The sequence below is a fragment of the Chelonoidis abingdonii genome, chromosome 4 (assembly GCF_003597395.2).
Source record: "Chelonoidis abingdonii isolate Lonesome George chromosome 4, CheloAbing_2.0, whole genome shotgun sequence".
NCBI lineage: Eukaryota > Metazoa > Chordata > Testudines > Testudinidae > Chelonoidis > Chelonoidis abingdonii.
In genome coordinates this window covers 75659039-75673770 of record NC_133772.1, presented here as the reverse complement: position 1 = coordinate 75673770, position 14732 = coordinate 75659039, and the positions used below count along the sequence as shown (strand labels likewise).

General features: G+C 47.2%; 1 protein-coding gene across 2 annotated transcripts in view; it reads right to left on the bottom strand.

Moving 5' to 3' along the window:
• The window catches only part of HSD17B12 (hydroxysteroid 17-beta dehydrogenase 12), a 192258-nt gene extending 178110 nt beyond the window's left edge, over positions 1-14148 (bottom strand). The window contains exons 1-2 of one of the 2 annotated variants that reach the window (XM_075065267.1): positions 14118-14148; positions 13724-13789 (exon numbers count right to left, since the gene is read on the bottom strand). In XM_075065267.1, coding sequence (XP_074921368.1) covers positions 13724-13733 — 10 coding nt within the window. In that variant the 5' untranslated portion in view covers positions 13734-13789; positions 14118-14148. Of the gene's footprint in view, positions 1-13723; positions 13844-14117 lie in introns of those variants that run through there. The other variant, XM_032790408.2, reaches the window with a different exon arrangement.
• Positions 14149-14732: the final 584 nt, after the last annotated feature.

The following is a 14732-nucleotide window of genomic DNA, read 5'->3' as shown; positions in this document are numbered from 1 at the left end:
TCACCCATGCGGGGGTGTATGAATTTAATGTACTTCCTTTCGGACTGCGAAATGCACCCGCCACCTTCCAGAAGCTGGTAGATGGTCTACTAGCAGGACTGGGCGAATATGCAGTTGCCTACCTCTATGATGTGGCCATTTTTTCAGACTCCTGGCCCATCCCCGATGCCCTCAGCTTGCAGCTGCCTAGGACCCATGACCCCGCAATGCCGTCCAGGAGCCCCACACCCTGGATGCCTGCTGCCCAGGACCCCTGCCATGCAGCTGCCCCAGACCGGGGCAACCCCAGACCACCACGGTGCAGGGCCAGGCAGCTGCCCCAGACCCTGGACACACCCGTCGGTTGGGCTGGCCATGAGCCCCAGACCCTCTCTGCCCCAGATCCTGTGGGGAAAAGCTGCAGCCCCCGACTCCAGACCCCCACTGCCCTGGACCCCCACCGTGCAGCTGCCCCTGCATTTGCTGGGCTGGCCAGGTGCCCCGGACCCCTGACCCTCGAGGCTGGCAGGGAGCACCAGTCATCCGCCGCACAGTGCCCTGGAGTTTGCGGGGCTGGGCGGCAGGTCTTTGTGGGGCTGGGCGGCAGCCCTGGAGATTGTGGGGCCAGGCAGGGCTGGGTGGGTGCCCCAGACCCCTGATCCCATAAGGCTGGCCGGGAGCCCTACACCCCTGCCATGTGGCTGCCATGCACCCCCACCGTGCGGCTGACCCAGAGCTTGCGCGGACCAAGGACAGCCCCGGATTGCCACGATGCAGGGCCAGGCAGGTGCCCCGGACCCTGGACACCCTCCACCCCCCACCCTCCCCACATTAGGCTGGTCAGATCCCCGCTGCCCCAGATCCTGCAGGGAAAGGCAGCAGTCCCAGACTCCGAATCCTTGCTTCCCTGGACCCCCGCCATGTGGCTGCCCTGGAGCTTGTGGGGCCAGGCGGGTGCCCTAGACCCCTGACCCTCAAGGCTGTCCCCCCACTCTCCCCACTACAGCAGAGTTGGTGTAACCCTAGACCTCCACTGTGCAAGGTCGGGCAGCTGCCCCGGACCCTGGACCCCTAACCTTGCAAGGTCATCTGGGAGCACTAGACTCCCACCACGTGGCTGCCCTGAACCTCTACTGTGCGGGTCAACCATCTGCCTGCCCCAGACCCCTGCCATGTGGCTGCCCCGGAGTTTGCAGGCCTGGGTGACAGTCCTGGACCCCCGTTGCGCAGGTCCAAGTGGGTGCCCCAGACTCCTGACCCCACAAGGATGGTCGGATCCCTAGCCCCATGCCGCGAGGCTGCCCTGGACCTCCGCCATGCAGGTCAGCTGGCTGCTCGCCCCAGATCCTCGCCACATAGCTGTCTCAGATCCTGTGAGGCCAGGCATCAGCCCTGGCCACGCAAACCCCCAGGGCTGGGCTGCAGCGCCTGTCTCCATCCCCACGGGGTCGGGCTGTAACCCTGGACCCCCACTGTGCAGGGTCAGGCAGCTGCCTCAGACCCCTAACTGCGCATGGTCAGCCAGGAGCCTTAGACACCCATCATGTGGCCTATCCCAGACCCCTGCCACGCAGCTGACACAGAGATTACCGGGCCGGTGGCAGCCCCTGACCATCGCCATGCGGGACCAGCCGGCTGCTCACCCTGGACCCCACCATGCAGCTGACCAGAGCTTGCGGGACCCAGCAGCAGCCCCGGACCTCCACCATCTGGGGTCGGGCGGCTGTCCTGGAGCTCCTGCGGCTGGGCAGCTGCCCTGGACCCTGGACTTCCAACCCTGGGGGGCCAGCTAGGAGCCCCAGACCCCCACTGCACAGCTTCTCCAGATCCTGTAGGGCCAGGCAGCAGCCCCGGACCCCCAAGCCCATGGGGCCAGGCTGCAGCCCTGGACCCCTGACCCTGCAGGAGCGGCTGGCAGCCTCAACCCCGGACCCCTGCCATGCGGAGCAGGCCCAGCAGCTCTGACCCTGATCTCACTGTGCTAGGCAGTCGGTTAGCCCAGATCCCACAGTGCCAGGTAGCCAGGAACCCAGACCCTGCCACGTGGGCCGGCCTTTAGCACAGAGCTGAGCTGGGCCGCAGCTGTGTGCTAATTGGGACACATGCAGCCCGCGGCCTGCTGGTTTGAGAACCACTATTCTAGGTGCAGTGTCAGCTGCATCCATTGCCTTCCTCAAGAGGGCCAAGAACTGGGCACTATCCTCTTGAGGGGGATTATCTTCTGGTAATTGTTGAAATCATATTTTGCTAACAAAGCTTGATAGTTAGCAATACAGAAGTAGAAGAAAACACCTTCCCTCCCTGGAGGCCTATCTCACCACACAGAATTTAGTGAATTTAGTGATAATTGGTCACCTCTGCCACAGATTACAAAATATTCAGGTTACTTCCAGTCCTAAGGGACAAGCCACATACCTCAGATCAGTTTGTATTTTAGATCTCACACCAAAGACAACGCCTATAGCCAATCCTGTCATAAACTAACTAAAGGTTTATTAATTAGGAAAAAGAAATGAGAGAGTTATTTATAGGTTAAAACAAGCAAGCATACACATAAAAATGAGTTACCATCTATGATTCTTAAAGACAACAAAGATGTAATAATCTGTCCCTTCAAAATATCTTTCAGGGACGATGCAGGGATAATCCCTGGGGTCTGTGCCTTAGTTTAGTCTCTCTGGGCCTGTAAGAGTTCAAACAGATAAGAGATGACAATTTTTCTTGGGACCCTGTTTTATCTTTTACATTTAACCTTCCGGTCCATGAGAAGCGCTCCCTTGAATGTAGTATTTCCAAGGTGTGATAGAGCCATTCACCAATCTTTTGAATTGTGATGTTCCTTAATGGTTCCTAACATTCTGTTGCTTTTTTGACTGCTGCTGCACACTGAGTAGATGTTTTCAGGGTATGATCCACAATGATGCCAAGATCTCTTTCTTGACTGGTAACGGCTAATTTAGATCCCAACATTTTATACGTATAGTTGGGATTATGTTTTCCAGTGTGCATTACTTTGCACTTATCAACACTGAATTTCATCTGCCAGTTTGTTGCCCAGCCACCCAGTTCTTTGAGACCTCTTTGTAACTCTTCACAGTCAACTTTGGTTTTAACTAGATCAAGTAATTTTGTTTTGTCTGCAGATTTTGCCACCTCACTCTCAGATCCCCCCTTTTCCAGATCATTTATGAATATGTTGAACAGCACTGGCCCCAGTATAGATCCTTGGGAAATCCTGCTATTTATCTCTCTTCACTATGAAAACTGACCATTTACTCCTTCCTTTAATGTCCTATTTTTAACCAGTTACTGATCCATGAGAGGATCTTCCTTTTTATCCTATGACTGCCTACTTTGCTTAAGAGCCACTGGTGTGGTACCTTGTTAAAGGCTCTCTGAAAGTCCAAGTACACTATATGAATTGGATCACTCTTATCCACATGCTTGCTGATCCCCTCAAAAATTGTAATAGATTGGTGAAGCATCATTTCCATTTACAAAAGCCATATTGGCTCTTCTCCAAAATATCATGTTAATCTATGTGTCTGATAATTCCAGGGGTGGGCAAACATTTTGGCCTGAGGACCACATCTGGGTATGGAAATTGTATGGCGGGCTCACAATGCTCACAAAATTGGGAGTTGGGGTGTTGGAGGGTGATCTGGGCTGGGATTGAGGGGTTCAGAGGGCAGGAGGGGGATCAAGGCTGGGACAGGGGGTTGGGGCATGTTCCTCCTCCAGCTCCTATGCAGAGGCATGACCAGGCAGCTCTGCGTGCTTCCCCGTCTGCAGGTGCCACCCCTGCAGCTCCCATTGGTTGCATTTCCCGGCCAATGGGAGCTGTGGGAGCAGTGGTAGGGGCAGCATGCGGAGCCCCCTAGTTGCCCCTACCCATAGGAGCCGGAGGGGGCACATGCTGCTGCTTCCAGGAGCCGTGTAGAGCAGGGCAAGCCCCCGACCATGCTCCCTGACTGGAGCACCAGAGCAGGGTAAGCCCCAAACCCCGCTCCCTGGTGGGGGCTCGAGGGCCGCATTAAAACATCTAGAGGGCCAGATGCGGCCCTCAGGCTATAGTTTGTCCATCTCTGGATAATTCTGTTCTTTACTAAAGTTTCAAACAATTTTCCTGAAGTTAAGTTTACTGGCCTGTAATTGCCAGGATCACCTCTGGAGCCTTTTTTAAACATTGGTGTTGAATTAGCTATCCTTTGGTGTTACACAGGCTGATTTAAGCGATAGGGTGTCCACCCCACAGAAGGCTAGAAAGGTTTAAGGTCGCTAACTGGGCCAATTAACTGCTTATGCTGCACCTGGAGGAGGAGCCAGGAGCAAAGAGGACTAATTAGAGATGATGCTTAGCTGGACAGGAATAGGAGGGGCCTGTATAAAGCCCAGTAGCAGAGAGTAGAAGGGCCATGAAGCGGGAGCAGCTGAATCCCAAGACAGCAAGACCGAGAGTAACAGACTGCAACTGCAGGAAGGGGCGTCATCCAGGCAGAGTTAATCTCCTGGTGCCAGAAGGAGGCGTTCCAGCAAGGAGTAGAGCACCCTGTGACAATTACATACCACAGTTAGTAGTTCTGCAGTTTCAAATTTGAGTTTCTTCAAAACTCAACAACATACACAGGAAACAGATTAAGCACTTTGGTCCTGCAGCTAAGTAATGGGTATTATGTCTTTTTAACAATTGCTCATCAACTCGTACTATACCTAAATTATGAGAACAGATTTTATGAGGGAAACCAGCGTTTCTCAAATTGAAGGCCCCTACCCAAAAGCAGGCTTTGAGGGGTCACAAGGTTATTGTACAGGGGTCGTGGTAGTGCCACCTTCTGCGCTGCCTTCAGAGCTGGGTGCCTGGAGAGCAGCAGATGCTGACTAGCTGCCCAGCTTTGATGGCAGCACCGCAGCCAGCACAGTGCAGAAGTAAGGGTGACAATACCATACCATGCCACCCTTATTTCTGCAGTGCTATTGGCAGTGGCACTGCCTTCACAGCTGGACTCCCAGCCAGCAGATGCAGAGCTTCCTGCAGCTGGGGGAAGTTCCTGGAGGTAGGTCTGACCTGGCCCTGGTGGAAGCCCCTGCAGGGGAAGAGGAAATCCCATCCCTCATCAGCCTGACCAGGAACAACAGCTGGAGCCTAGCGTATGGTAGGAGCCCTCGACCAGGGCGCCCCCAGCCCTGCCCCTCCCTGGGTCTGGGCCCAGTGCCCTTACACTTGGGGGTAAAGGGACCTTGAGCTGGCTAGCGGGGGAGAGGGTGGCCACGGAAACACTCCCCACCCCCTGACCACGGTATCCTGGGTGGTCACCCACGTTGCCCACCCATAAGGCCAGCCCTGCCCCTCCCAAAATTGAGGACCCTGCTTTTTTATGCCACCCTCACTTCTGTGCTGCTGTGGTACTGCCTTCAGAGCTGGGCAACTGGCCAGCAGCCGCTGCTCTCCAGTCACCCAGCTCTGAAAGCAGCGCCACCACCAACAATAGCACAGAAGTGAGGGTGGCAATACTGTGACTCCCTACAATAGCCTTGCGCTCTCTCTCCCACAATCCGCTTTTTGGGCTGGGACCCCCATGGTTTCGACACTGTGAAATTTCACATTTAAGGATCTGAAACCATGAAATTTATTATTTTTAAAATCCTATGACTGAAATTGACCAGAATTTGGTAGGCCCCTAGATATGACGCATGACTACCAACTAGTGCAGCTCATGTGATCTCTTCTGGAGAACAGATGTTTTTACTTAGAACTGTGCCAGAAATGGAGCTGCTGGAGACTACAATGAAATGGCTTCTCACAGTGCAGTGTGCTAGAATCAACCCTCAACATATATACCAATGCCCATCCCAAACAGAGCAACATGAGGAGTTTCATATATGCCTATGATCTATGCATCATGTCACAGGAGAAGCCTTTGCCACTGTTGAGAACAGACTGTCATGTGCATTGAGCAACTTCTCAGCTTATTATAATAAGAACCGGGTTTACGCCAACCAGACCAAGATAAAGGTGATGGCTTTATACCAATGCCATTGAGAAGCCAAGCAGAAACTAACCACCACCTGGGATGGAATCCCACTGGCTAATCACCCAAACCCTGTCTACGTGGCGGTGACATTGGACAGAACTTTCCTTCAAAGCACAGGTAGAAAAGATGGAAGGGAAAGTTAGTGCCTGCAACAACATCCTCCGAAAGTTGGTCACCTCAGAGTAGGGAGCTAACCCAGCTACTTTGCGAACCACTGCTATTACCATGTGCTACTCTACAGCAGAGTATACATGTCCACTGTGTGAACAATCTGTCTATGCCAGGAGTGGCCAACCTGAGCCTGAGAAGGAGCCAAAATTTACCAGTGTACATTGACAAAGAGCTACAGTATTACATCAGCAATCCCCCATCAGCTCCCCCACCCCCAGCACCTCCCGCTCACCCGATCAGCCCTCTCCCTTCTTCCTCACAGCTCCCAATCAGTTGTTTCATGACATGTAGGAGGCTTGGGGAGAGGGGGGAGCAAAAGCACAGCAGGCTCGAGGGAAGTGGTGGAGTGGGGGAAGGGCCTGTGGCCAAGCCAAGGGTTCAGCAGTGAGCACCCCCAAGCACATTGGAAAGTTGGTGCCTGTAGCTCCAGCCCCAGAGTCGATGCCAATACAATGATTCGCATATCAACTTTCGAAGAGCCGCATGTCGCTCTGGAGCCACAGGTTGGCCACCCCTGGTCTATGCTAAGAACCTAGACCTGGTTCTAAATGACAGTTGTCATGTAATAATGGAATTCTAAAGCCAACACCGAAGGAGAGCCTGTACTTACTGGCTGGCATTGCACCACCTGATACCAGGAGGAAGGTAGCAAGCCAAAGGAAAAGATCATGGCAGATGGAAGACCGAAGTCATCCACTATATGGTTACAGAGGAGTAACAGAACACCTTAAATCACAAAAGAATTTTATAACTAGTGTTGTGCCTTTGGAGACAACAGTTGGCAAGGTTATGGAATAAAAGACTAATGCAGTCGGATGCACAAACAGATCTGAAACCCCAGGAGGACCTTCCCAAAGGGGCCAATAAACACTGGTCAATGTGGCACTGCCTGAACCGTCTATGCATGCAAGCTGGTGGGTCAAAGACTAACCTGATCAAATAGGGCTATTTTAATGACAGGCATGTATGTGAGTGCAGTGAATTGCAGACCATGGAGCACCTGCTCATTTGCTGACTCCTTGGGGAGACCTGTACAAAGGAGAACCTTGCTGCAGTGGCAGGAAGAGCCATTGCTTGTGCATAATTCTGGAGAAAAACTCTAGTTTGTGACAAGGACACAAGAAGAAGACTGTGGTGGATTTCTTTGGTATTTTTCTTCCTTAAATATGTTAAATTTAATTATATTATGATTGCTATTACTGAGCGGTTCAGCTATATTCACCTCTTGGACCAGATCCTGTGCTTCATTTAGGACTAACTCAAGAATTCCACCTCCCATCATGGGTTCTACGACTAGCTACTCCATGGAGCAGTCACATTCATGGTGTCTAGACATTTTATTTCTGCATCCCACCATGAGGAATCATGTACCCAATCAATATGCGAATGGCTGAAATCCCCCATTATTATTGGGTTTTTCTCGTTTTGTAGCCTCTCTTATCTCCCTGGGCATTTCACAATGACTATCAGCATCTTGGTCAGGTGTTTGGTAGTACAGTCAAGCTTCATAATGCGATCCTAAGTTGGCTCTCGTTTAAGGCCATGATACTGTTCGCGTTTTGCCTGAATACTTTTTTTTATGATATTTATAAATAAACCACATTCTTCCGGTCTTATAGATTAAAGTGACTCATGGTCACTGCAGGCCCATTGTACTTAGTTCTTGTGTTGTACATGTGTATGGTGTTTGCCTATGAACTTGTTATTTCCTATATTTTTTAAAATATTTTACCATTACGGATACACCAGATCGTAAATGCAAGTCGTTTTCTGCCCAAGAGAAATTGTACGCCCTGGATCAACTAAAGAAGGGCAAACAACAAACTCAGCTTGCTAGAGATCTAGGAATTAGCAAGTCTACTCTGCAAGGGTGGAAAAAAGAAGAAGAAGAAAAGCTCCGTAGCCTACCCTGCATTCTTGAAGAGGAAACTGGTTTACAGCGTAAAAAGGCCAAGTTTGCTAATGACGAAGGCCTAAATTCAACCTTGTATCAATGGTTTGTCCAGGTTCGCTCAGAAGGAGTTCCCATTTCTGGCCCTATTCTGAAAGCTCAAGCAGAGAAATTTGATCACTTTATCAATAGAAATGAATCCACATTTAAGGCAAGTAATGGCTGGCTGGACAGATTCAAGAAAAAGCACACTATAAGCTAAGTTCTTTTGTCTGAGGAAATCTGCTCAGCTAATAAAGAGGCTGCCGATTCCTACCCAATTGAGCTTAAAAAGTTTCTGGAGGAAGGCTGCTACACAGCCAATCAAGTTTACAACTGCGACGAGACTGGTTTATGCTTTAAAATGTTACCCGATCGCACCCTCTGAACCAGGACTGATAGTCACAAACGAGAAGGCTTTAAGCAGAGGAAGGACCAAGTCACTCTCTTGTTTTGTTTCAAAGTCAGACCTCTGATGATAGGAAAAGTGAGGTCTCCTAGATGTTTTCATGATGTTAATATGAATGCCCATCCCTTTGAATACACCAACAGCAAGAATGCATGGATGAACAGCTCCATATTTAAAGACTGGTTCCATAAAACTTTTGTGCCAGCCGTTTGGGCTCATTTGTGAAAACTCAAGCAGGAGGAAAAAGCTCTCCTCCTGCTGGGTAACTGCCCTGCCCATCCCCCAGCAGAAAATCTTGTCAGTTATGACAGCAAGATTAAAGTCTCCTGTCTCCCGAAGAACACTGCACCAGAAATTCAACCACTGGACCAAGGCATCATATTGGTATTTAAGCAAAACTATCGTCACGAAATGATCAAGCAGATGGTAGTGGATAACAACTCCTCTGTTGACGCATCACTGGCATCCCTCAACTTGAAAGAAGTCTGTCACCTCAGCGGGAAGCCTGGGATGCTACCTCTGCAAGTTGCATTGAACGATGCTGGATCAAGGGTCTTGGTCCAGCTTTTCCATCATCTACACGCAATGATGGTAACAACGAAAAGCCTGAATTTACAAGATTCACTGAAGATGACGTATGTTTAGCCAAAGAAGCACTCAGAGAACATGAGCAGTCATCATGATATCCTTAACCGGTTTTTGGCAGATGACATCTGCCCCATATATGAACACATCTCAGATGACAAAAATGTTGCAAATGTCAGCGGGAAGAATGAAGCTGCACCACCAGAGCCCGAAACCAGTGGCGCAAATGACGACGACAACGGCATCTCAACTCCCCCACCAAAAGTGTCTGAGGCTGTAAAGCACCTAGAAGCCAGTTTGAGGTGGCTGGAAACTGAAGACGTGGACAGCGTCAAAATCCTCCAACTCAGAAGCAAACTTGACTCTGCTAGAAGCCAACAGTCTGTGGCAAATAAGCAGACCACACTAGATAGTTTTTTTAAGAAGTGATGAAATTTAAAATTATGGAGTCATGCAACCAGATTGACTTTGCACTCTGTGCAATGATTAGTATAGTCAAGTTCATGTTTCTTTTATGTATATGTAATTAAATTACTACTTTTGTGTTTAAAACACGCTGGGATAACCGTTGTTTTCTTTACGAGACTTAAACTGACCAGCTTGAAATGGTAAATTTTCATAATCCCGCTATAAAGCGACCCCGCATTTATCGTGATCGAATTTTTTGGACCCCAATTATCACGTTATAGAGGGGTTTCACCGTATATTCCTATTGCTATACTCTTAGTATTCAAATACAGAAATTCTACCACAGCATCTCCATGGATACAGTTTGGTTCATTTAAGAGTTTTACTACATTTGACTCTGTTTTCTTTCACATACAGTGCCATACCCCCACCAGCACAACCTAGTCTGTCATTCCTATGTATTTTGTATCCTGGTATTATCGTGTTCCACTGATTATCATTGTTCTGTCAGGGGACCGGTTGTAGGCGGTCATGCCTAGTGCTCAGAGCAGGAGTCAGGCCTAGTGGTTAGAGTCTGAATACCAGAACCAAAGGTTGAGAAAGTTGGAGTCAGGAATCAGAGCCGAGGGTCAGAACTGGATTACCAGGAACCAGAGAAGGCTGGAACAGGGTTGGTTCTGAGGCAGAAGCAAGGCTAGGACAGGACTAGGACAAGAGTGGGTGAAGGGCTGGATCTGGACTGGAGATGAGGAGGAGTAAAGCAGGAGCAGGGCTTGGCAAGAGACGGCAGGGAGGCAGAGAGTCTGTGAGCATGTGCGTTGAGCAGTCACCCAGCTACTGCAGCTGCTGAGCTTAAGAAGTGATCTGCTGGCTTCCTCAGCCAAATCAGGCAAGGTGGTTCATCAGGCAGCCTAGCTGACTCACTAGGATATCAGGAGTCCTGAGCAGGTGCAGTTGTAGGGCCTTACTCCTGACATGTTCTACCAAGTTTCTGTAATGCCTATTATAGCAATATCCTCATTTCACAGCAGGCCCTCAAGTTCACCCATCTTAGTATTTAGACTCCGAGCATTTGTATACAAGCACTTAGTTCAAATTTGTCCATATTTAGTTGTCTGCTTTCATGTGATATAATTGAATGGGACTTTTTTATTTGACTGTTTCTCTTCAGTTCCCACCTTTAATTTGTCGACTTCTGTCACTTCCTCTTTACTAGGATATAGAGCATCCCCTTTGTAATATATCTTCCCCTAACTGATGTCTCTGTCCAAGCCATCTAAAAAACAGCAGCAGAACAAACAAAAGTCCTCAGTAATATCCCAAGTGAGCTGGTTGTACATCTCCTTAAAGGACAAAATAGTTCTTGCACTAAATGACTTTGCACTAAATGCATCTTTTCATCTATATTACTCCTTAAACACTTCTTCCATGAAGTCTTCCAACAATAACTCATCCAGGAAAGAAAGTCTTCACAGTGTGAGTGGACTTTTTAAAGGATCAGCTAGTGCACAAGGTTTCCAAACTGTATTGTCTGTCCACTTTAATATATAAACTCATTGGAGCTGGGAGCATCTTTTCCACTCTTTCAGCACAGTGCAGAACATACCAATGATGGTGATGCTCAATAGATAATAAATATTATTTAACTATTCCTCTTCCGGTAAGGCCCAGAAAGAGAGAAGAAATTCAAGTAATGAGAGAGAAAAATAAAAATACTGTAACAGAAGAATCTCAAGATGTGTCCATAACAAACCTACATATTCATATATTATTTTAACTATTTTGTTTCCTACTGCCTTCCTCCACATAGCAATCCCCATTGCTTGCTGCTCCCATTCTTTGTCACCTGTCCAAAATTAGATTATAAACTCCTCAGGGCACAGGATGTGTTCTATTTGTTCTGCTGAGTGCCCAGTACATTCTTAGCGTTACTGAATTAATCAGAAACTGAAATCCAAAAGCACTAATTTCCAGATTGTAGAACTGACCAACTGTGGTTCCTATTAGCAATTCATATTAAGGGTGCTAGTTGATGTCAGAATATTGTTCAAGCATTTTCCTTTTCTCTGATGCTGTGCAATTCTTGTCATACTTCTGAACTTATTGATTCCATTTCTAAACTCTTCTTCAGTAGTTTAACTCAAGGGTAGAAAGAACATATGTATCCAGGTCTATATTACCTGGGGTAGGTAGAGTGGGTGTGTAGATGTTTGTCTCCTTTTTTGTGCATTCAACAATTCTTTTTCCAAGTAAACTGAGACCTTTCCTCCTACACATTAACTCCTTTTTCCTCTTTAAAAAATGGGTTTCCCTGTTATCTTTGCACCGCCTATTAGACTCGGGCCTGTATAATTTAGGGACTGTACTTAGACTGATGGTTATTGTCTTTTTATGTGTTACAAATTCTGATACAAATGTGAGAATGCTTGCAGTCCCAAGAGAGCTCCCAGCCCCGAACTACATTTGCAATAGAAAGTCAACATATTAGGAAATATTTATCTTTTCAGTTTTACCTTGAGAAACCAATTTTTCCCAGGCAACTAACAGATTCAACAAATGAACACATTATGTTTTCTCTTGCAATTCATGGATGCATGTGAAACATATATAAAAAGAGAAAAAAAAATACCTAAAATGAGACAAAACTGTCGAAAACCTGTGAGGTGTTGGGTACTGTCAGCTCTCATTGCAGTCAGTTACAGTTAAGGGTGCTCAATACCTTGGAGGATCAGACCCTTAAAATGTGAGAAAATGATACTTAAAAGTCCACTGCATACTAATGTATTATACACACCAACTTTATTCCTTCCTTTGTATATAGTACACATGGATCCAGGCCAGATGACAGGTCCCAATCCCCTTAAAAAATGGGAAGTTCATATCTAGATCTGACCTTTGCAGTTTGGGCCAATAACTAACATCAGTAAAATGAATGTGTAATATCTGGATATTTCTCCATTCTTTTTTCCCCTCAGGGGAAATGCCTCATAGTCAGAAATAAAGTCCCAGAATTGCTGCAATAGCTTTATGTTCTCTAAAATACAGTTTCTCCCTTCACTTATTTTCCACACTACAGTCCCAATTTCTTCTCTCCACACTAAAAATACTTTCTAACTCTATAGTACAACAATCCTCCTGTGAGTTACAAGCATTAGATCCAATAATCTGATTAATTTCTTTGGGTTTGTGTTTTGATTTTGACATAGAGCAGGGGTTCTCAAACTGAGGGTTGGGACTCCTTAGGGGGTCAAGAGGTTATTACATGGGGAGTCGCAAGCTGTCAGTCTCCGACCCAAACCCCGCTTTGCCTCCAACATTTATAATGGTGTTAAATATACAAAAAAATGTTTTTCATTTATATGGGGGGTCACACTCAGAGGCTCGCTGTGTGAAAGGAGTCACCAGTATAAAAGAGTTTGCGAACCACTGACATGGAGCCTACAAAATAAGTGGACATGTGTACAGTGATGCACAGGTAAGCAGTGCCGGAAAGCCACGTGAGTGAGCAGTGTCAAAGGACTGTCCGGTGACACACACAGAGGAGGCACAATTGCACTGAGAAGTGCATGAGAGACAATGCATTGATGGGCAGTAATGCAGGAATAAGCAGTGAACTCGTTAGGATTATACCGAGTGAACATCAAACAACCCTCTGAAGTTCCTGTGGCTGCTGCTTCTAACCAGGTCCACATTCTCTATCGCCCTAGTGCCTCTGGGGCCACAGTTCAGGCCAAACCTAATATTCACTATTATCCCAAATCCCCAGGGCCATTGTCCAAACCAAGCTCCCCATTACCCTGAGGCCAGATGAAGGCCCATATTTCCTTACTGTTTTGAATATAACCCTCACTCTTGTTACCACCAGCAGCGCCCACTTTTGTGGCGCTGACGTTTGAATGGCGCCTGTTGACAAGGACACATTGCACACAGGTTAAAAAAAAACAACATTGTTGCTACAAAGGTGTTTATTAGCAGGATAAAAGTTACAAAGAAAGGCTGTGAATAGCAACAGTGTTTTCACCCTCCCCACAGACAGGCAGACATTACTGAGAAAGAGAAGCCCCACTAGAGAGCAGGAACAGTCAATCACTTCACCAACAGATACAGCAAAAAGACACAGAAAGCAGGTGAGCGAGCACCACAGCACAGCTAACCTAACCGAATCCTCCTAGCAAACGTGACAAAAGCCAAAGCAAAAACACAACTGACCTGAGTGCATGTAAAGCAAGCTAGGAATATTGCACCAGGCCTGCTGCAGCAATGCCGAGGTTTTGCCTAGAAGAGAGAGAAAATAAAATAAAAAAACATAATAAACAGCAAGAGAGATCCCCAGTCAGCAGAGATTTTAACAAGCGCATGACAGCCAGGCAGCATTTTGTCAGCAAGGCAACAACCGGCCGGATGATGGCATTTACAGCAGCACAGGAGAGCGAGAGAGATCTAAAAAGCTCTTTTTCCTTGTTCAGAATTTCCACTGTAACTTGATCAATTGCATCTTTTCCTTGTTCACGTCTAACTGGCACAAACGACCTCACATTTGTGCTGTTTACTGCATTTGGATAGAGGAAATAAGGCTTTTGCCAGAGAGAAAGACCCCCATTACCTCCCTACAATCGGCCATCACAGGAAGAAGCAAAGGAGAGTTTTACGACAGCTCCCAGCATTCTTACTGCCTACAACTCCCATACTGCACACGCTCAACTCTACTGTTAACCCTTTTGTTACACTCAGACAACTTTGTGCCACCAAAGCTACAGTCTATTTCCTATACTTTCCTCCTCTACCACAGTGTATAAACAGCAGCTAACATATGGTACAATAACAACAGACATTATGTTAGCTTTCTGCACTCTAACACATACACATAACAGGAATCCTTGATCATTTTAGTGGAAAAGGCTATTTTAAAATTCTTCAGAACAATAACAGATCTGCAAATGCAGTCACCAAATGTTTATTATGAATTGCACATTCAAGTTCAGTCTTTTTCTAACTAGCAAATTTTCTTGCAGATTTCTACATTTCTGCAGTACAGAGTTGCTGGTCACTATTATTTATTTTGCCTTTCCTCTGTAACTTAGAAAAAGCAGATGAAAGATCTCCTCCTACCTAAATGCATTTTTCTACATTTCAAAAGACAAATTCTAATAGATACATTAACAGAAAAAATCCTTACAGCCCAAAAAGGCTTTTGTGACAAAGCTAGCAAGAGACACTA